We start from the raw sequence: 23,708 nt of genomic DNA, 5'->3' as shown, positions 1-23,708 counted from the left end.
TAGTAACTATCCCTCCAAGTGCATTTTTTTTTTAGTTTGTTTGGTTTAAATTGCATTCATTCACACAATCTTATGGAGCTTGAAAGTCACTGAACAAGGACTGTTGCTTTCAAAAAAGCCTTTCTCTTGTAATAAATGATCACTTTCCTTCCAATGACGTTATTAGTGGTGTTTTCTCAGTCATCAATATTTTTACTACATATATCAGGGTGACAGATTTGAACAAACTATTAACATTAAATATTAAACTTCATGTTGTAACTCATCCTACAGAGTTTGTCATATGGACATAAATGATATGAACAGCATTTGGCTGTTGACTATTGACTATTAATGCAACACAGGTGGTCTGAAGAAAATTTTAAATCTAATTTTATCATTTTCTTTCTAAAAAGCTATTGTTGATTCAGTTAGCCATAAAAGGCCAGGCAGAATGGATTTCTTTTTGTTTTTTTATCAATGTACGTAACAAAATGGGAAGCATTTAACCAGAGCTATCATAAATTCACTTTTAGTTCTCCATACTGTGTGCATTGTCAGATACAACGACAGAGAGGGCTTTAGAAGACAGAAGCACAAAGTTTCTAATCAGTTTCTAGTCTAAAAATAATAATAATGTGGAATCTTGGATCAGATGTCAGAATTTCAGGTAGGATACAATCACTTTATTTATTGTTTCTGTGAAAATGTACTTGATATTCTAAACTGCAAAAAATGGCAATGTGACATTGCACTTCTGATAAGGTTTGGAAACAACTACATATTCTTTATTGTTACAAAATAATTAAGTACAAAAATAGCACTATTGTGAAAAATGTAACACAAATGGAAGTGTGGAAAATATGTAGTGACCATAAAAGTTAAAGAAATCTGAACTATCAGCTTCATGAGGTGCATCATGGCATGCTTTTTAAACAGTATTAATGGAGTTCCCATGTACACTTTTTGCTGCTTCTATCCACTCTGTGCACTATCCACTTGAAATCATAAATGTATATTTATATATATATGATATATAATGATCATCCACAACATTAAAAACACCTGCCTAATATTGTGTGGGTCCCCCTCGTGCCGCCAAAACAGCGCATCTCAGAATAGCATTCAGAGATGACATTCTTCTCAACACAATTGTTCAGAGTGGTTATCTGAGTTACCATAGACTTTGTCAGTTCGAACCAGTCTGGCCATTCTCTGTTGACCTCTCTCATCAACAAGGCATTTCCATCCACAGAACTGCCGCTTACTGGATGTTTTATGTTTTTGGCACCATTCAGAGTAAATTCTAGAGACTGTTGTGCATGAAAATCCCAGGAGATCAGCAGTTACAAAAATATTCAAATCAGCCTGTCTGGCACCAACAATCATGCTACGGTCCAAATCACTGAGATAACATTTGTTCCCCATTCTGATGATTGATGCTTAGATAATCATTAATTGAAGCTCCTGGCCCGCATTTGCATGATTTTATGAACTGCACTGCTGCCACACGATTGGTTGATTAGATAATCGCATGGATTTTTGTTGGTGCAAGATGGGCTGGTTTGAATATTATTGTAACTGCTGATATATATATTTACACAGTAAACATTGTTTATGACACAGATAACCAAAAATAAAATGTACTATTGTTGAAACAGATTCTGAGGAGGAGGGCACCTCAGAAGATGAGAGAGACATTCAGGTACGTAATTGGACATATCTGGAAATATTGAATGCTGTGTTCAGTACTAATGTGCTGCTTACTGCATTATACACTGTATAAAGCTTACTCTTAAAAAAATTCAATATTCATCAATTCAAATTTTAAACAGTAGTGTGTTCACTAGTAGGTGTACCTCACTATTTTGCTTGCTTATTTCAACGAGTGGTTTCCAGTTATCATCTCGAAAATAAATATGGTTATTTTGCATTTTTAATACAATTTTGTGTGAAAGCGAATCAACTCATGGCAGTCCAATCAAATAATGAGTCAAGAAGGAGATTTTATAAACCACAGCTGATTTTAAAAACCTATAAATGGGTAGTGTTGTGTGCATTACATTGTTTAAAACTGTATTTCACACCCAGATCTGTTGTATACTGCTTGATTTGGTAAATGTTGCAGGTCATCTGGATATTCTCAGAAAATTGCTTCTTGTACATCGTATACATATGGCAGCAAGCTGTTTTGAGCACACCAAAGATTGCCAATGCCAATAATTCTCATCCATATTTCAGTTCTGAATCTTTGGCTAACACATAACATGAACGTTCCCTTTGTTAAGGGTTTATAAAGGGGTTCATTAATGACTAATAAGTCACTATTGCATTATATACAGGGTTGGGAGGATTACTTTTAAAATGTATTCCACTACAGGTTACAGAATACATGCAGCAAAATGAAATTTGTAACACATTCCATTAGATTACTCAAGGTCAGTAACATATTCTAAATACTTTGGATTACTTCTTCAGCACTGGCAGATTTAACTTGTTTTGACTATAAAAAAAAACTCTGTAAGTACAGTGAGACAAAATACACATGTTAAAAATACATTCTCTGAAAAACCTAAATATCTTATGCAGTGTTGTTTCTAAAACAAGATAAAGCACATTTTAACAGAAAAACAATACAAACATTTTTGCCCTAATATCAAAGGATAAAAAAAAAATATGAATGTGCCTTGTAACTGGTGCATGTAAAATGGCTAAAAATAGTATTTTAGCTTAGCATAAAGCTAAATGTTCAAATGACAATTTATTTCTATTTCTGCTCCTCCAAACTTACTTCAAACTTATTTCTCTGTCTGCTCATATGAATGTAACATACAGTATATGGATAAACATTTCCTAACTGAAAAGACTAAATATTAAATGGAACAAATGACAATAAATTGCAAAGTAATTTCTTCAGTAATCAAAATAATTTTTGAATGTAGCTGTGTTCTGGTTATAATTAGTTACTCATATTTTGTATCAAGTTTCACTCAGTAATTTTTTTCCTCATTTAAAAAGTTTTATTCTAAGTAATTTTTAAATAAAATCATTACAACTAGTGAAATGAAGAGTTCCAACCAGTTCTTGCTGCCGAGGCGTCAAATACTGCCAATTGTGCAAAAGCCCAGCACGTAGGTGGACACCAAAAGCAGCCTTTGACGTCTGACGTTTCTGAGGCCTCTTGCAAGCGTGTTGCTTTCAATGAGAAATGTTTGGCATCAAAGACTGATACGAAGGACATCAGATTTTTATCAGCTTGAAAATACACGTTGGGGTACTAGATTGTCATTCTGACATGATATGGTTAGTTTTTCAGGTCAGTTTTTCCAAATACATAAAATAAATTTTATGTAATTTTTTAAGCAAACTTTTCTAAATGGGGCCCCAGGTTGGTCGGTTGTTTGGGGCCTCAGAAATCATAAACCTGCCACTGTGAATGATAATAATGCATAAAAAGTATATTAAAAAGATTTGAAAAGTTGGAAAAAAGCAGTGCATAATTTCTGCCAATTATGATTGGATTCAAATTAATCGCAAACATTACATTTAGAGCAGAATTTATTTTAGTGGAGTACCTTTATCATTACTGTGAAGTGCTACCAATCTTTGTCCTTCATTTTTAAAAATACGTCTATATTTTTATTATTTTATAATCTGTTATACAGTGTGAGATTCTGGAGATTGAGAGAGATGATGCAAATGAAAAGCTGTCAAGGATGGAGAAGGGTGAGTCATCAGTGGTACTGCAAAATCCTTAAATATCACCAAAGAAACAAATGCATAATTGTAAAGTATTATACTTGAGTTCCAACAAGAAAGACATTTTTGAAAATAAATAAATAAATAAATAAATAAATAAATATATATATATATATATATATATATATATATATATATATATATATATATATATATATATATATATATATATATATACGTATATATATTCATCTGAGACCTCGACTATCATTGCATTCATCTTATTGAAGGATGTTCATGGCTGAAACCTTGACAGATCTCTGTGCAACATAAGCAATTTGAAGTGTCAGGGAATATGTTGAATTTTGTTCAAATGTGTTCCTTTAAAGACTCAATGTTCCTTTGTATAACTTGCTATTTAGCCTCTTCTCAACTGCTCAAGGAACTGGATGTGTTGGAGATGCAGTTTCAGATCGAACGTTCCTGCAGGGAGACCGCAGAGGCCTTTGCACTGAAAGTATGTACACTTCCCTTTTCCCACACGTGAACAGCCTTCTGTTTGTTCTCAAGATTATTCACATCCCCTTGTGAAATTCTGAGATCCTACAGTAATTTGGGTTTCATTGATATTTGGCTAAATGTCACTTTCTTCACACATGTTGCCTCAGATTATTTATTGGTTATTAATGAGAAAGGAGTCAAATTTAATATACCTTTTTTGGACACATTTTGGGCGGAAGCAATGCGTCTTTTGAAAATCTATTTTCAATGGTCAGTTTACTTGATGCTGTCAGCCTCCTTTGGCTTTTTATGCAGTGATTAAAACTTGCCTGGGCTGCCCATTTTAAAGTAAAATAAATGAAATAAACACTTTCACATTATATGTATCTGAGTCACACACATTAGCATTAAATTTACCAAAACAACTGTTAATTTTATCACTTTAGTTGGTACTGTAAGTGTAGCAAATTTTGTTGGCTACTTTATTCGTCTATATCGCCTATGGCAGGATACACTACTGTTCGAAACAGTATTAATTTAGTTACATTTTTTCCATTGTGTCGCATCAATGGACATACCCGGTGTTGAAATATTCATGAATTAAACTGTTTACTTACTGTTTTGCATTGGGTCCAAGTGTTTTTAATTGCCCCATTCATCAATAACAATTCCTTTGCAAAGCTTGAATCATTTTATGACAGGTTCACAAGCAATCCACATTAATATGAGCCGAAAAACATCCAATCCATGCTGAAATACGCTGAAGACACATCCACATCCAGTTTCCAGTATCATCCTGCACTGAAATGCACATAGACGGAAACGCATCTAAACGGTCAAAGAAGACCATCCAGTGCATGTTTTCATACCAACAATTAAAAATAGCACAGATGGGTGAAAGAATGCATCCATGATGTATCTGTGCTCAAAACATTAAGAGGCAGCAGCTGAATGACAGAGACCGTCTTCTCTTCAGAGTTGTAGCTTGACATTGCTTCTTTAAAAAGTGGCCCAAGATATGTATCAATCGGTCAAAGACGTCTGTCTGTGCATGTTTAAATACAAAAATAATATAAAATAGTCCAGGTGGGTCCCCTTTGATGTTCAGGAATAGTTAGGCTACATTAGGCCTTGTTTGTCCTTATCTCTAAGTTTACAAACTAAAGCACCAGTGGTCGGGGCCAAGGGTGGGATGAAATTAAGTTGTCAGGTCCAATATAACAGTTTAGCTTGCCAAGCCTGTAGTGCTGACCCTGGGCGCCAATAATGTTATGTGAGGGGGGAAAAATGGGATGAGGATTATCTAAGGACCTTTGTGACATTTGAACACACAGGTGACAAAAGATTTCAAAACATTAAAGAGGAAAAGCCAAGCCATACTTCCCCTGATTCCTGAGACTCCAGAAAACCTCTCTGTCCTGATCCTGGACCCTGAAGCTGACCCCGGGCCAGAGTCGAGTACTGAGGAAGAGAGCGATGAAGATCCGCTTCTGATGAGTCAGTATCAAATTAGAGGTGAGACTTCAAAAACAATTAAAAATGAACATTCCCATAAGCTTGTCCATGAAAAGACAGAGGATGGACAATAATAGTTTGGCTCATTTTCTTTCTCCATTGTGTTTTGTAATTGCAGAGCTACAGTCAACTGTTGACCGGTTACTTGGCGAGAAAATTCAACTCTGTGAACAGGTGGATCTCCTTAAGAAAGAGAAAGAAGATCTGAAAGAAAAGGTATAATGGCAAAGTGTGCTCAGGACATTTCAGGCACATTAAGGGTAATCTGGGAAATGTTTGCACTTTCTAAATTTACTGGGACCCACAAAACAAAGAAAGACAGGGTGATCACCACCATGATGTTGTACGCTTATTACATTACATTACATATATATATATATATATATATATATATATATATATATATATATATATATAAATTGTTAACTCATAACTCCTTTATAAACCCTTAACAAGGGAACTTTTGTGCAAAGCCATTTACAAATGCAGTACAAATCATTGATATGCAGTTATACAACATAAATAAAAAGGGTGACTTTCATTATTTGCCACGTAATTGTAATTTTAATGTGCATGTTATAAATGCTTAATAAATACACGTATCAATTCTTATATTAATCAAATCCATAAATGCAGCAAACATTTGACTATTTTTGGGAAATTAAAAGGTGAGATTTAATTTGGCTACAGTCCACTTTGTGTTTATATTAATAAATGTAATGTCTTGACAAACTTGAGTTATCACTTTTCGCATTGATGTCAATAGAATGGTTCCTAAAGTGGTGTCCCAATTTACCTAGTCCTATGGTTACCTAAAGTCCTCTGCAAAAACGCTTTTCATGTCTTTATGCTCATTCGCAGCATATATCATATATATATAAAGACTGAGGACCATTAAACCATACTGAACTTTATGTACATAGGTTTCTAATGTAGAATAAGTGTTATTAAGCATTTATAACATGTCAGGTAAAATTTTTCACTTTTTTGGCAAGTATTGCAATGTTGTATATTATTCATGAAAGTCATCCATGTTGTAATAACCACATTTTAATGATTTATAATGCAATTGTATATTAATTATTAGTCATTAATGAACCTGTTTAAAATCTCTTAACAAAGGTATATTTAATGTAAAATGTTACAATGATAAAAAAAAGTCAATGGATATTAAAAATATATTTAAAATGATTTTATGTAAACAGAAAGAGCACGGAAACAAGCACAGTTCTACAGTTAATCGCTTGCCTGGGACAAAAGTACATTATATAATTTAGTGGTTATTACACAAACATATTTGGCAACAGAATGACACAATTGACCAATCAGAACCAAACATTGCAGAAAGCTGTGTAATAAGGTTACATTTAGAAATGAACAAGAAATGAACACATTAGAATATTTAATGTCCCTGTTTATATTATTTGAACAAACATGTCTTTCACATGGCAATAATGAATTATGATTGTAAAATATTTGACTCTTTATTTGATATATTTGACAGATTATGCTGCATTCTGACATTGCATTTGTTCCTAATTTTGACATGCACAAAACAACAATGTTGGTCAATAATTGGTCTTTGCCATGACATATTACTAATGGGTTGACATTTTTTAAAGGTGTTTGAAAGTGTAATTTCACATTAAAAGTTAAATGTTAAACTGTTAATCTGCTAAGCTGGTGCTGGAGGTTGGGGAGAAGGAGGCCCTTCTGAGGAAGCTCAGTAAGCAGAGTAGAACTGTGAATAAAATGAAGAGAGGTGAGTGATGATCAGATGTTTTACTGTACTGATGAGCACATACACGTAACAGATTCTCAGTGGTTTTCTGTGTGTGTTTGTAGTGTCCCAGCTTGTTACAGAGGAGTTTTCAGAGATGTCTCAAAAGCTTGAAATGGAGCAGGGACTCAGACAACATGCTGAAGTTTTTGCACACCAGGTAATCTCTGAATCAGGGAATACAATGGCAAGGAAATGTATGTGAACCTTTGGAATTAGCTGGTTTTCTACATGTGATGTGATTTTATCTTAATCAAAGTCACAAGTATAGACAAACACAAAGTGCATTAGCTAACAACACACAAACAATTCTAATCTTTCATGTCTTTCTCGAACACATATCATTAAACATTCACAGAGCCGTGGACAAAGTAAGTGAACCCTTCCATTTGATAACAAGGCGATCCTCCTTTCGCTGCAACAACCTCAACATTTCAGGTAGCTGCAGATTAGATGTGCACAACGATCAGAAGGAATTTTGTACCATTCTTCCTTACAGTAATGCTTCAGCTCAGCTATATTCTTAGGATGTCTGGAAAACATTCCACAGCATCTCTATTGGGTTAAGGTCTGCGCTCTGACTTGGCCACTCCAAACTTCGATGTTTAGAGTCATTGTCCTGCTGCATCACCAAACTTCTACTGATCTTCAGCTGGTGCACAGCCACCCTGACATTGTCCTGTAGGATATCTTGATAAACTTGGGACTTCATTTTTTCCTCAATGATGGTAAGCGGTCCATGCCTCGAAGCAGCAAAGCAGCCCCAAATCATGGTGCTCCCTCCTCTGCAATTCAACATTGGGATGGTGTGTTCATGTCGGTATGTGTTGCCATTTTTACACCATACATAGTGCTGCATGTTCTTCCCAAACAAATCAACCTTAGATTCATCAGTCCACAAAACATTTTCCCAGTAGCGTTGTGGAGTGTTAAGGTAGTCCTTGGCAAACTTCAGGTGTGCAGCAATGTTTTTGTTGGAAAGCAGAGGCTTTCTTTGTGGTGTCCTGCCATGGACACCATGCCTGTTTAATGTTTTCCGTGAAGTAGATTCATGTTCTAGAACTAGAACTAGTTCCAATGATTCCTTCAAGTCTTTAGCTGTCACTCTAGGGTTCTTTTTTCCTCATTGAGCATTCTGCAGCGTGCCCTTTTAGGCTTGGCCCACATCAGTAGATGCATATTGTGAATAGCAAACTCAAAATGTTTGAGTGCTTTTTATAAGACAAAGTAGTTCTAACCCACACCTCTACTCTTGTTTCATTAATTGGATGCCAGGTTTGCCAACTCCAGACTCTAATTAGCTTTTGTTGGCGTCATTAGCCTACGGGTTCACATACTTTTCCCCACATACACTATGAATGTTTGAATGATGTATTCAATATATAGAAGAACAATGGAGTTCAATGAAATGAGTTCAAACAGATTGTGTTTGTTCATAACTGTACAGTACTGTTTCAAGGCTATCTGAATTAATAAATAGACAGTAAATGGAAGGAGGAGTAGTCCGTTCCCTTTTGGTCAAGGTTCAATTTACACTTGCGATTATAAACCTGCATGGGTGAAACAAACATGAAACAAGACAAAGACACGTTGACCATACCAGCTGGCCCTATTAACCCCAGTAAGTTTAGTATTCATTCAATCTAACTGAGCATCTCAGCATACAGTATAAGCGACATCCGTCTTTGCATCCCACATCTCTTCCTGCAGTAATTAGCACCCATCAAGATGGCAATTTGAACATTTGTGGCTCTTTAAACCCCTGTCCTTGTTTGGCACTTCCTATCTGCCATCTCTTTTGTTGCCTTTGTGTATATTGTTCCCAATTTTCAGATACAGACATAATGGAGGTCCCTACAGGGGGCCTTCACCTGTGAAAGGGACCCCCGATGATTCACACCACGCAGTCTCATTCTGAATGCACAGCCACACACCAAACAGCTTGAATGACATTCTTTATCGCCACCCCTTTCATTTGTCTGTTTTCCCTCTGTTTTGAAAACACATTCATCATTTCTTGTTCAGTGTTTTTTCAAGTCACAGAGGGTCTAATGATGGACTAATTTGAAAGGGAGAAAATACAGGCCGTCATCGCACAAAGAGACGCTCCCGTTTACTTGTCAAGCACATACGCTTTTTCCTATAATTGTGCCGCCGCAGGGGTCTGGGTTGGTGGTTTAGGGACGCAGCTCTTGGGATTGAATGAAAGGGCGGTGAATGGAGGTGAGAAGTGAAAGTCCAAACAGATCGTCACATGATGAACTTTCACTTCCCTTTCCTGTTCACTGTTTCTCCATTTCAACGAATATGCCTCTTGTTATCTAAAATTTCAGGGACATAATGGGTGGTTTGTTCGATTTTTAGTTTTTTTCCAAATCAAAGTAAAATTGTGGTAAATGTTGTGATGCTCATTTTTATGTCCAGATCTATTAAGTTATTCAAAAAACACATTAATAAATATTATTCACAAAAACATAAATTTTTAAGTCCTTAAATACACCTCTATAAACATGTTTTCAATTTCAAACATGAGTTCAAATTCAGTTTGATGTTTTTTTCTGGGGCAAAAACTGTCACCATGTTACTGTATTACAGACAGTAAAAATATATAAATAAAAATCGCATTAAATTCTTGAAAAAAAAACAATTCATTAATATTTTGGAACATTTATATATATATATATATATATATATATATATATATATATATATATATATATATATATATATATATATATATATATACTGTGTAAATATAAAGTTATATTTGATGCCTTTTAATTCATTTAATCAGATATAAATAGGGTTGCTCAATGCACAATAGTTTTTTGTCTTATCAAACATATTTCTCAACACAACTTTGGTAAAGTGAGATCAGCAGGGTAAATTAAAGAGGGTCGCATGCCGGACACGTCTGGCAGATGACGTGGCATGTTCCAAAACTCGTAACAATTATTTTCTACAAAGGTACGCACACAATGGTGCCATGTGCCATGGAGCGCAACTCGCTTTTTTTTCATTAAATTGGATCCATATCATTATCAAAGGACAAAGATTTACTCTAGTCATCACTGCATAATCTATTGTATTGTGTATCTTTCATAGAGCCTACAAATCTTCAGTTACAAGTATGTTGTTTTGTAATTTGACAGCTTGAATGAAAGACCTAAAATAATGGCTAAATAAAGACAAATTGCATTATAAACTTGGCCATTTCTAATTGATCGGTTTGCACAGTTACATCAGTTTCATGCACTAACCTGTAAACTCATCAACATCACTTTGCAACTTTGGACTGCCTTCTACTGCGCTGCATCAGCTTGTCCTCTGACGAATTGGAAAGCATGCAAATTAGGCTTCTGATTTAAATATCGGCTAAAATTAATATATTGATGCCTCAAAAATATTTTGAAAAAATAACATGAGATATATCAATATTTTATTATATATACAATAAAACAAATATATATTAATATTTGAACAACTTTTTTCACCATAAGAAAGTAATGTGGTGTAACAAACATTCAGGTAGCATTCATGTGGCAACCTTTTAGAGAACCCTTTTAGACCCTAATGACAGGGTGTGAAAAAATCATACTTTCACATTTTTATCAAATTCCACTTTTTGTCCATGTCAAATGGAGGAACCCTCAGAAAACTTCTTGATTCGGGACTTTTTCAAAAATATTTGTTAAAATAATATATATGTTTAAAGTTTACATATTTTAATGTTTGAAATGAATGATTAAGTTGGTTGCACTCTCATGTATTCATGGTGCAGGACAAGTATTTTAATTTTATGCCACTGAATAATTTTTTTGTTTTTTTAGAAAATACTATAAATGTTTTTCAACATGGGCACAAAGATTACATTTCTATTAAATCATATCACATTTTTATCACTTCGGACAATCTTGTTAATGACCCAGATCTCAACTATCACAATGAATCTGATATTTTCATTTGCGATCTTGGTCACTTTTATATATGATAGTAATACATTGCTGATTTTTTTGCCATGTGACTTCTGTATAAACGACTGTTAATTGTATAAATGCAATTTTTATATCACTCTAACTCAACATTTGCCAAAATTACCATATATAAAGTATTAAAGAGAAAGGTGAAATATTGAATTTGCTTGACAAATATATTTATTTAAATGAGGTCTCAAATGTTGTGACATTGTTAAATCCTACAGATACTAGTGAAACAGAGGGAAACCCAGAGGCAGAGCATGGCCTTGGTACAGAATGCAGAGACTGAGAAACAACTACAACAAGCTCTAAATCAGGTGACTGACATCAGCAAAGCTCTGGAAGAGATACGACTCTGTTACCAAAATCAGGTGAGCATGTCTGTATATCCATCCAAGATAACATGACCTTACTACATGACTATTTTACGCTTATTCTAGTGTGAAGTCTGAGTTAAGTTTGAATCCAACTCAAGATGTTTCTAGATCCCACTTCTTTTAACAATTTCCTTTCTTTTTATTTTATTTTGTTACTGTCCCTAAAAACTTTAAATGTAATAAAACTTTTAATTTGAAAGCTGAAGAAAAAAAAAAGTATGATTGTGGGTCAGGATTTTTAAGGTCTTGTGGACTCATTTTCAATTGAAAAAAAATAAATAAATAGTAAAGCATAATTATTTGAATAATTTTAATTGAATCTTTCTTCAAATTTGGCACGATATAGATGAAACAATCACAGACACCGACTGAGGATCTTAATACTTTGTCAGATCTGGCAGCAGTAAGAACAAAGCTGGAGATCAGTGAGAAAGAGAAGAGCAACATGGAGACTCAGCTGAAAGACTCACAACTATCAGTTATTTCTCTTCAAGAGGAAAGTATGTTTATTAAATGTACCACAAATTATAGTAACACTTTATATTAATGCTCCCTTCATAAAGGGTTTATAAAGGAGTCGACTGATGACTCATTAGTCATTTATAAATTATTGAAAGGGTGAAATAGTGATTTTCATAGGGAGAAATTAAACATACATGTTATAAATGCTTAATAAATATGCTTATTCATAAATATTATTCAAAAATATAAAATGCCATGATTTATGTCACAACGCAGCAAAAATGGACGGTTATAGTGAGATGAAAAGGAGGGATTACGTTGTTTTGCTACAGTCTGCTTTGTGTTCATATTAATTGCATTAATGTCTTGACTCACTTGTGTTTTCACTTTCCTTGTCAAAAAAGAGTGCCACTCTGAGTGGTGTCCCAATTTACCAAGTCCTAGTTACAAATAATGCAGACAGAACGCAATTACTCATCTGCCTCAAAAAATTCAATATATTTCAATCTGATTATCTTCATTATTATATTTATTATGGGCTCTACATATTAAATTAATAATTATTTGAATTATCATGTATTCTTTATGTTGAACTGTATATATTTGGGGGCTTTTCTCAGCAAATGAAATATGCAGTAAATATGAATAATTATTCGGCTTTGCATTTAATTAATTCAATCAGCTTAATTCGAATTTTAATAGATTTGCAGCCCTAAAAGAAATATTAAATATTTTATTTTATTAGGGCCCAAGCACTGAAAGTGCAATGCATTCATTGTTTTTATTCATTTCTTCCTGTATTTGGACATTTTTGAGGCACTTAGCATGCTTAAAATGTTATGAAAATGTATACACACATCATATTCATTGGCAATTAGGGCTGGGGGTGGGGGGGGGGGGGGGGTCTGTAGCACCCCTTTTAAATTGGGCCACTGCAGCACCCCCATTTTAACCTACGTACAATCATCAAACTTGGTACATATAGTTCTCACCAAGCTGGACAACTTTCATAAATATAGTCATTAGGTCTGCCCAATAGGAAGCTGGCCATTTTGGACTCCTAGTCCAAATAATCCTCCTAGGTGATTCATAAGACTGTCACTACATTTAGACAACATTATGCCAAGACATTGAAGATGCTGAATTCTGAACAGTTTTTGATATATTGAACTGTGTTGCCATGGCAAGGCATCAAATGAATGGCAAAAATGGGAAACAGGAAGTGTCGCATATTTTCTGTGTGCAATGTGTGATTTAGATCGAGATTTAGATGTATGTTTAGTCTTAGGGTCTAATAATTTGGATTTGACTATTTTGGGTCAAGGTCATTGCGTCACCACCTGGCAGCAGGAAGGGTGTCTCTTACAACAGACTTTAAAATAGTACTCTTCTATTTACTCAAATTGCTTCAAAATTGTTTAGAATAATGTCAAAAGCATGTGTCCACTTTGCATTGTTTCTGAAAGCCACCAGGTGGAAATGGACCAGTTGTGCTTGGGCCCATCATCGCTGCTTGCAGCTAAATTTATAATTGACATTATAATTGTAAATTATATTATAATTTATGAATTTTTTACAACAAGTCAAGCAGCTCCAGGAGAGACTGAGAGAGATGGAGAAACTTCCTTCTCTCATATCTGACCAACCCAAAGATGAGAGTGAAAATTCAGATGCTGCACTGTCACTGCCATCACCATCATCACCTCCTCCCCCTCCCCCTCCTCCTCCTCCACCACCACCACCACCACCACCTCCTCCATCTTCAACTTTCACTGAGTGAGAATATAACACATTTTTAACACCTTTTAACGTCAAGATGTTCAAACACACAAAAACATTTCATATAGAATCACAGTGCATTGTACAAAGGTTTTTACGAGCAACCACGTTTGTTTGTATATTTAGCCCATTGAAGGCCTTGAGGAACAGAAAGAAAGGTGGCGACAATACAACTGAAACTGTGGGTAAGAGACCTAATGTCAACTCTGAAATGAAACATTAATAAAGACATAATGAGGAAACTATACGCGTAATTTTACTCCAATTGAAGTTGAAGTTATATCAAACAATGTATGTCCTGCACTTATTTAAAGAATGCTGTTTTGATGTTACTCACAGAACCTAAAATTACTCAGGATATGAAGTCCAGAGCTGTGGATGAAATGATGGAGAGAATCAAGAAAGGCATCGTTCTTAAACCTATTATCAAACCACCACAGGTGAGACTCTCCCTTTTATAAAATAATGTTTCCCTGCTGTTGTTGAGGACAGGAGTGTATCAAGGCTCCATGCTAAGACCTCTTTCATTCTCTGTGAGGCAATAATCATGACATGCAAAAGACATAAAATAGAATCTTCAAACCACATTATGGACAAAGTAAGTAGAGACCTACATTTGTATGAGATATTCCCAAACAAATACACATTGATATGACTTAAAATGGCACTCTGTAATTTTTGTATAGCTGCTAAACTTTTAAACCTTTAAAGAAATAGTAATAGTAGAACAGTATTTTTGAAAGTTATGTTTCAAATGATGTACACTCACATGAGATGAAGACACTAAATCATATCAGTCTCAGAGGAAAAGCTGCTTTAAGGTCCATCATACTCAGAGCAAAGTGCTTTTCATTCTTCAGTCAGAGGCAAAAAGCTGAGCATACTGTTTGTGAACATTCGAACACCAGCCACGCCGCTGGGGGAGGTGTTTAGAGGAGTGTTTAAATATGAGGGTGCACAAGACTTTATGTAAAATCTTAACTACTGTGACATTAAAATGTATTATCAATGACTTCATGCCACCTAATATTGTAACGGTTGACAGTAGAGATGAAAGTGGAGACACAGGATCATGGATGCTGGAGTGGACAAATATTATACAAGGATCCAAAAAAGAAGCATAAAACTCTAGCAGATCTACAAAGTAACTGTCACAATACAAGAACTGACTGGGAATGAACAAAACAGGAGGGTATTTATACAAACAAAAGGCTGATAGGGAACAGATGGAAGTGATGAGGGCAGTGAATTCTGGGAGATGAAGTACAGGGAAACATGTCAAAATAAGAGTCCTAGGAAAACATGAGGGAGACAGACGACGGATGTGAAGGGTAGGGTGGAGCAGAAAGTGAGGAAGGATCCAAGGGAGACAATCAGGAGGCCTGGGGGACGGCTTCAAGGCTGGGAATGGATCCGGGGGCCTGGGGGGCAGCCACAGGGCAGGGACTGGGTCAGGAGGGGCGGGCAGGAGGGGCATGCAGAGCCGTTGTAGGAGGAGTCTCTGAGGGAGGTGGGCGGAACTTCTGAAGGAGGAGTCTCTGGGGGGGCGGGTGGAACCACTGGAGGAGCAGCCGTGGAAGACTCTGAGGGCAGAGCCGTGGAGGTTGGAAACAGGGAATGTGGAGCCGTGGAAGGCGGAGACATGCAAGGCTCGAGGGGCTGAGCCATGGGAGACTGAGACAAGGGAGGTGGAGCTGTGAGAGGCTCGAGGGGCAGAACTGGGGATCTTAGTGTCCGGAGAGTAGCCGCAGGCATGAAGGCCCATGGTGGAGCCAGAAGCTCGGAGTACTGAGGCAGCACCGAAGGCTCGGAGGACTGAGGCGGAGCCAATGGGACTGAGGACCAAGACGGAGCTGGAGGGAAGGAGGTCCCTGATGGAGCCGAAGGCGGAGCCAGGTGACCGATGGAACAAGGCGAAGCTGGAGGGACGAAGGACCCCAGTGATGCCGATAGGCTGATGGCCCACAGTGGAGACGAGTGGACGTAGATCAGAGGTGTTGAAAAGGGATTGAAGCCTGTAAAATCACCTGTGCCGATGGTCGAGCTGTTGATGTGGGAGGAGCTGGCAGACTAGGAGGAGGAGGTGGATGAGGAAATGTCTTGAGTGTAGCCAGCGGAGGAGGAAGGGAAGTCAGGGCGGGAATCAAGTCCAGGTCCACTAACTTGGTGAGAGCTGGCTCAGAGGCAGTCGTGGCTACAGGCATTGGCACTGAGACGGTTGAGGCTACAGGCACTGTTACTGGGACATTAGAGGCTGTAGGCACTGGCATGGATTAAGATCATACGACCAGCTAAATATTCTCTCTTTATCTCAATAATCCTTTGTAATTTATTGCTTTCACTCACTGAATAAAATGAATCATGGCAGATTAAATTAATTATGGCTTAATTATTAATTATTTTTTACAATGACGTTGTTTTTGCCTGATGCTGCACCCCTAATTGTCAGCAAACATACAGTAAACACATATTTGACTGAGCGCACCTTTAAATATTAGGGACAAGAATGTGCCAGTGGCAGTGTGGAAACTATTTGCCATTTGGTTTCATTTTAGGCTGGACCAGAGGACGAAAATTCTTGGAAGGTTAGTGGTAAAGCATAATTTTATATAATATCTTCACAATTATACAATATTATGGTCTATCAGACCTTCAGGTTTTCTCGCAACTGACTGGTCTCCAAGGACATCCACAACTTGTTTACAGTATATACTGTACATTGCTTAAACATGTGTATGATTTGCTTATTGAGTAACTGCAAAGAAGTAATTACAAACATTTTAACACTGTCAGAACTCAGGCATTAAGCATTATTTTTTATTTTTTACAGGAGAAGAAATCTGAGAACCGGAAATCAGCTGTGCTGGAACTGCAAGTGATGCTGGTAAAGCAACATCTCTCACACAACTATATTTGTTCCAATCCATCATCCAGTAGAAGACAGGCCATTCTATCGAATAAATCTTTTAACAAGGTCAACACCATACAGTACATCTATGGTTATTAGAGGCGAAGCAGCAAGGTGCTGTGGCACCTAATGTATCCATTTTCTTTTCTTCATCTTCTTCTTCTTCATTCTCTCTAATGGGAATCTATGGCAGCCCTTAGAACTTTATTGTAGAAAATTATGAAATTTGGCACACTGATAGGGGTGGGCATAAATAGCCCACAGATAAAAATTGAGGTCACTAGAACTCTGCCTATTGCAGTGTCCGCCATCTTGGATTATGACGTTTACAGTTTAAATGTCCTTCAGACTTAAGGCCAAAGTATACTTCGGGTGTCCGTGTTGCGGATCGCTCTGCGCACAGTGTGCGTGACGCAATTCCGGTTTGTGCAAAAATGAAGTATACCTGGGCCTTAAGTCTGATTCGCCCAAACAATATCTCAAAATAATCTCCAGACTGGGCCGCAGAGAACTGACCAAACAGAATTTGAATATGTGCTACAGTTTAGAAGTTATGCCAATGCAAAGTTAACAAGGTCAACGTAAAACAGGAAGTGAGGCAGTATCACGGCAACTATTTGTTATATCAAAACAATACAGTACTTGGTTACTTCATTAGGACCATGATCTCAAGATACATGCAACAAATGTGGTCAAGAAATGTGGGTCACCTATGGGTCAGAAATGCCTATTTTCATCCATAACTTTTTAACAGTTTGTCCTAAAATCATAAGCATGATGTATATGGATTGTGTGGGTCATCAGGTTTTTGGGGATACAATTTCCAACATCTGCAAATTTGCCTCTCCGTCATATTTAATTTTAATAAAAAGTGTTGTTCTTTTAAATGCTTTGTTGGATTTTGGAAACAGCACCACCAATAGTTTCTAAGATAACTTAACTAATATTTTGTATGTTGACTTAAACCTTGGGAAGCCTCATTGTCATTGATGATATGTGTAAATTGAGTTCAGGGTTTGATTCCCACCTAAGCAAGTCTTACATTTGAAATTTTGTTGCAATGGAGGTCTTTTTATTGTGCTTACTGTATAGTTGCAGGGCTTGTCCCAGATCATTGCTGCTTACAGGTATTATTATGCTTCTTCCTCTTTCTCCCCAATGGGTGTTTAAACCATACATGGCTTACACATATGGGTGGGAACAACTAAACCCTTGACCAAGCCTGGGGTCTCCAGGCTAAACTCCATAGCACCACCATCAGTTAAAAATAATTTACCTTACTAGTGCAAGAAAAATCTTGCTTCTTCTGATTACTCATGTATGGTAAGTGCAATGTTCCTCTTACAATAACACGCTGACTATTACTGAGATGCACAGAAAATGACTGAACAGAATGTTTATTTGTATGTTTGATGAAAAGTTACACAAATAGAATATTGGCCATGACCGCTGTGTTTGGCTGTGTTGACTCTCAGCTTGGTATGTCTCTTTAGTGTGACTTGTCAATTGTGTGGCACAACGGTTAAAGCTCTAGATGGATTCAAAGATGAACCCAGCAAAGGATGGTTTTAAAAATTATACCTCAGTTAACAAGTCATCACATTGGTCTTACTACAACATTGACCATACTTTGTTGCATAAATCCTGATTCAATTAAAAAAAACTTTCTCTCAGCTAATTCTCTCCCTTTTAGTGACTGTTAATGTTTTGGCCATATAGTGCAGTGAATTGTGCACTGGACTTGAGATGGGAAAGGTATAGGTTTAAACCTTACTTGGGGAGGCTCATAAAGCAATGTGCATTAAGAATGTATGTCATTGCCACACTCTGGTTCATACGGCTCCAATAGGTCAGATAGGCTTGTTGTCCATTTAGGTTCTTGGCCCATAATTTCTGTTTGCAGCTATATTTATTCATATGTTTTAGACCTGAAAATAAAATATGGGTTTCAAGTTACACTGTAGCACTATAGCAGATATAGAGTGAAAGGTTATTTCCTACCATGTGAAAATGTACTGAGTGTAGGTTATAAACACTCATCATAATCATCATCATCAACTGAATTCATATTAACACTGCAAGATATGTCATTTCTTGGCAACCATAAACAATCTTCAGTTAGGCTATTTATCTATATTACTTGGCAGAACTATTTTCAATAATAATAATAGTAAGAATCGAGAAAGTGGCCTTTTGTGGCTTATTACTTTATTTTAACCTCATTGGTTGGTTTACCTCAGGAGTCCGTAAGGAGGCCTGGCCCTCGGAGGGTGGACTCTAAAATGCGCTTCAGCCGTAATGTTGGGGAGGCAGAGCTTCAGATGGTGCTCCAGAGAAGGAGGAAAGCCATGGGAGATGACAAAGGGACTCAACCAGCTCCATCAAAACCCAAAGGTTACCATTTATTTGCAGATCATTTTCAAAACTGTAAACAAAGCAACCAAGCCAGAACAAACCAAATAACAATTAGATCAACTAACAAATGTACAATATATCAAATCAAATCACTTTATTGTCACACTACCATGTACACAAGTGCAATAGTAGGTGAAATTCTTGCGTGCAGTTCCGAGCAACATAGCAGTCATGACAGTGACGAGACATATACCAATTACAGTAAACAACATACTTACACAACACAATTTACATATCAAATGTACACATACTTACACAACACAATAATTATATACAATGTACAGTAAACAATACACACAATATACAATACAATAAGTAAGGAGTATATGAAATATACGTATATATATATATGAAGTAGTATATTGAGGAGAATATGTTGACAGTCCAGTGTGAGATATAAGATTAATAAAGTGCAGTGCTAATTATTGATCCTGATAGATCAAGTGTTCAAAAGTCTGATTGCTTGGGGAAGAAGCTGTCATGTAGTCAGCTGGTGCGGGTCCTGATGCTGCGATACCGCCTGCCTGATGGTAGCAGTGAGAACAGCTCATGACTCGGGTGGCTGGAGTCTCTGAGCTTTTTTCACACACCGCCTGGTGTATATGTCTTGGAGGGAGGGAAGCTCACCTCCGATGATGTTTCTGGCAGTTCGCACCACCCTTTGCAGGGCTTTGCAGTTGTGGTCGGTGCTATTGCCGTACCAGGCGGTGATGCAGCCAGTCAAGATGCTCTCTACGGTGCTGGTGTAGAACCGTGTGAGGATGTGGTGGTTCATTCCAAACTTCCTCAGCCGTCTCAGGAAGAAGAGGCGCTGGTGAGCCTTCTTCACAACGGCCTCAGTGTGGACGGACCATGTGAGTTCCTCAGTAATGTGGACACCGAGGAACTTGAAACTGCTGACTCTCTCTACCGGTGCTCCATTGATGGTGATGGGGCTGTGTTCTCCGTCTTTCCTCCTGAAGTCCACCACAAGCTCCTTGGTTTTACTGACGTTGAGGGAGAGGTTGTGCTCCTGACACCAGCGTGTCAGAGTGTGCACCTCCTCTCTGTAGGCTCTTTCATCATTGTCAGTGATCAGACCTACCACCGTCGTATCGTCAGCAAACTTAAAGATGGCATTGGAGCTATGTGTTGCCACACAGTCATGTGTGTACAGGGAATACAGGAGTGGGCTGAGAACACAGCCCTGCGGGGCTCCAGTGTTGAGGGTCAGTGATGAGGAGATGTTGCTGCCCATTCTAACCATCCGACGTCTGCCTGACAGGAAATCCAGGATCCAACTGCACAGCGAGCTGTTTAAGCCCAGAGCCCGGAGTTTCTCATCAAGCTTGGAGGGCACTATGGTGTTGAATGCTGAGCTGTAGTCTACAAACAGCATTCTCACATATGTGTTCCTTTTTCCAGATGGGAGAGAGCAGTGTGTAGTGTAGATGCAATGGCATCGTCAGTGGAGCAGTTGTTGCGGTAGGCAAACTGCAATGGGTCCAAAGAGGGGGGCAGAACAGAGCAGATGTAATCTCTGATTAACCTCTCAAAGCATATGCTGATGATGGGGGTCAGAGCAACAGGACGCCAGTCATTTAAGCAAGTGATTGTGGCTTGCTTTGGTACAGGCACAATGGTTGATGTTTTAAAGCATGTGGGGACTACAGACAGGGAGAGGGACAGATTGAAAATGTCCGTAAAAACACCAGCCAGTTGATTCACGCACGCTCTGATGATGCGGCCCGGAATGCCATCTGGACCCGCGGCTTTACGGATGTTCACCCGTCGGAAGGATCGGGTTACATCCACAACAGAGACGGAGAGTGAATCAACCTCTGTAGCGTCAGCCGCGAGTGCTCTCTCCGCGAGGGCGGTGGTGTTGTCCTCGAAACGAGCATAAAATGTATTAAGTTCGTCCAGGAGAGATGCAGCGGTGTTCACAGCGGAGTCTTTATTCCGTTTGTAGTCCGTGATGGTATTAATTCCCTGCCACATACTTCTAGAGTCAGTGGTGTTGAACTGACCTTCAAATTTGTGCATGTACTGGCATTTGGCTGCACTGATAGTGTTACGGAGGGCATAACTGGCTTGTTTACGCTCCTCTGTGTTAGAAGAATTAAAAGCGGAGGACAGCGCATTGAGCTGGTTTCTGGTTGGGGTATATCCGTATTGTTTTGGTTGGAACAACATCCTCTACGCACTTCCTGATGAAACACGTTACGCTGTCAGCGTAAACCTCGATGTAGTCATCAGAGGCGGACCGGAACATCTCCCAGTCCGCGTGATCAAAACAGTCTTGTAGCGCAGAGTCTGATTGGTCCGACCAGCACTGGATCGTTCTGAGGGTGGGTGCTTCCCGTTTCAGATTCTGCCTATAAGCAGGTAGAAGTAGAACGGAAGAGTGGTCTGATTTGCCAAATGGGGGGTGGGGGAGGGATTTGTAGCCATACCGGAAAGGAGAGTAACAGTGATCTAAAACCCGGTCCCCTCGTGTTGAAGTTTATGTGTTGATGGTATTTTGGTGCTATTGTTTTAAAATTAGCTTTGTTGAAGTCCCCGGCAACAATGAACGCATCCTCAGGCTGCGTGGTTTCCTGCTCACTTATACACCCATACAGTTCCCTGAGTGCCCGGTCTGTGTCGGCTGGTGGGGGGATGTACACAGCTGTGATAATGACCGCTGTGAATTCCCTCGGTTGCCAGAATGGTCGACACAGAAGCATGAGATATTCCAGATCAGGAGAGCAGAAAGACTTGATGAAATGTACGTTCCTCTGATCACACCATGATTTGTTGATCATAAAACATACACCACCACTTCTGCTTTTACCTGAGAGGTCTTTTGCTCTGTCCGCTCGGTGCACGGAAAAGCCTGTGATTTCGATGGCCGAGTCTGGAATCACCGCAGTCAGCCAGGTTTCTGTAAGGCATATAACGCAGCAGTCCCTTGTCTCTCGTTGGAAAGAGATCCGCGCTCTCAGCTCGCAGAGTTTGTTGTCCAGAGACTGAACATTTGCCAGTAGTATACTGGGTAGCGGGGGTCGATTTGCACGACGTCTTACTCTGATGAGTACGCCGGCTCTTTTTCCTCTTTTCCTTCTGCGTTTCCGTGGCTGGGCAGCCCAGACAAAGGGCTCCGCCGGCGTATTTGTAAACAGCGGGTCGGCGTTGAGGAATTTGAAGTCCGGTTTTCGATGTGTAATTGTAGAACCTATGTCCAAAAGCGTTTGTCTGTCGTAAACAATAAGGCAGACAACATCCAAGACAAAAAAACAAAGAACTGTAAACAGAACAAACAATAAACCGCAGTGTTGTATCGGAGCTCGCAACGCAGCAGCCATACTCGGCTCCATCTTGAGCCAATCCATATATAAATATATATATATATATAACTTTTCTAAAATTTTCTATTAATCTTTTTAATTAGTATACACCCCAGCAGTTAATCATTAAAAAAAAATAAATTAGAAATGTATTACCTTAGAAACTATTAAATAAATTTATATTAATTTAGAAATAACAAATTTAGGGAGGTTTATGCTTAAAAAAGTGGGGAAAAATATGCCAATGAAACAGAACAGACATATTCAAGATATATATATATATATCACACACACACACACACACACACACACACACATATATATATATATATATATATATATATATATATATATATATATATATTGTATGTTTGTTAGTTGGTATATACTGTATACCAGTAAATCCAGGCAAAGATACAAATTAGGAATTGTGAGAGTGTTCTGGGGAAAACATTTTTTAAAATTGGCAGCTATTTTCAGTATCAGATGTATTTGTAAAGTAGGTTAAAACAAATACATTCTCCTCAAAGATACTTAAAACCTGCCTCCTCATTTCCACACGTCCACTTACGTGAAAACTTTGAGTGAATCTTTCCTCCCCACTTACAGATGCACCCGTCCCAGTGTCAGCCAGAAGCTCTTCGCCCTGGGTGGGGGAGAGTGGAAGCACCCCTGTCCTCCGAAGGCTTCAGCAGAACCGTGAGAAGAGAACCTCTCGCATAATGGCTTCAGAGTCCATTATATGGGAAGAAAAGTGATGTTTAAGGGTTATTTCAGTGTGACCTTCTGTACTATTGTGAAATACGAAGTTGAAATAAGTATGACTTAGACACTGATTTCCTTTTCCCAGATGCCTCCTGGAATTTGTTTAGAGTTAAATGTCAAAAAGCTGAACAAAAGCTTTAACCCTGTGAACTTGCAGCTGTTCAAAACTGTGATAAAAAAAAAAAACAAGGACCCAAGCATTCACAACTGAATTAAGAAAGAAATAAAAGACATTCTTTCAAT

General features: G+C 37.9%; 1 protein-coding gene across 2 annotated transcripts; it reads left to right on the top strand.

Annotated features, from left to right (window-relative positions):
- Positions 1-524: 524 nt before the first annotated feature.
- LOC127618897 (shootin-1-like) lies at positions 525-23,705 on the top strand. Of its 2 annotated transcripts, XM_052091599.1 has the most exons (17): positions 525-649; positions 1,641-1,684; positions 3,645-3,705; positions 4,101-4,195; positions 5,514-5,694; positions 5,813-5,910; positions 7,375-7,456; positions 7,540-7,634; positions 11,676-11,822; positions 12,175-12,328; positions 13,874-14,066; positions 14,196-14,254; positions 14,409-14,509; positions 16,625-16,654; positions 16,900-16,953; positions 19,218-19,371; positions 23,310-23,705. In XM_052091599.1, the coding sequence occupies exons 1-17, from the start codon at positions 616-618 to the stop codon at positions 23,456-23,458; spliced, it is 1,731 nt and encodes a 576-aa protein (XP_051947559.1). In that variant the 5' UTR covers positions 525-615; the 3' UTR covers positions 23,459-23,705. The 2 variants fall into 2 exon arrangements, with proteins under 2 accessions (XP_051947559.1, XP_051947567.1); XM_052091607.1 differs by lacking the exon at positions 16,625-16,654.
- The last annotated feature ends 3 nt before the right edge of the window (positions 23,706-23,708 follow it).

The sequence above is a fragment of the Xyrauchen texanus genome, chromosome 2, assembly GCF_025860055.1.
Source record: "Xyrauchen texanus isolate HMW12.3.18 chromosome 2, RBS_HiC_50CHRs, whole genome shotgun sequence".
Classification (NCBI taxonomy): domain Eukaryota; kingdom Metazoa; phylum Chordata; class Actinopteri; order Cypriniformes; family Catostomidae; genus Xyrauchen; species Xyrauchen texanus.
This window is presented reverse-complemented; position numbering and strand designations above follow the sequence as displayed.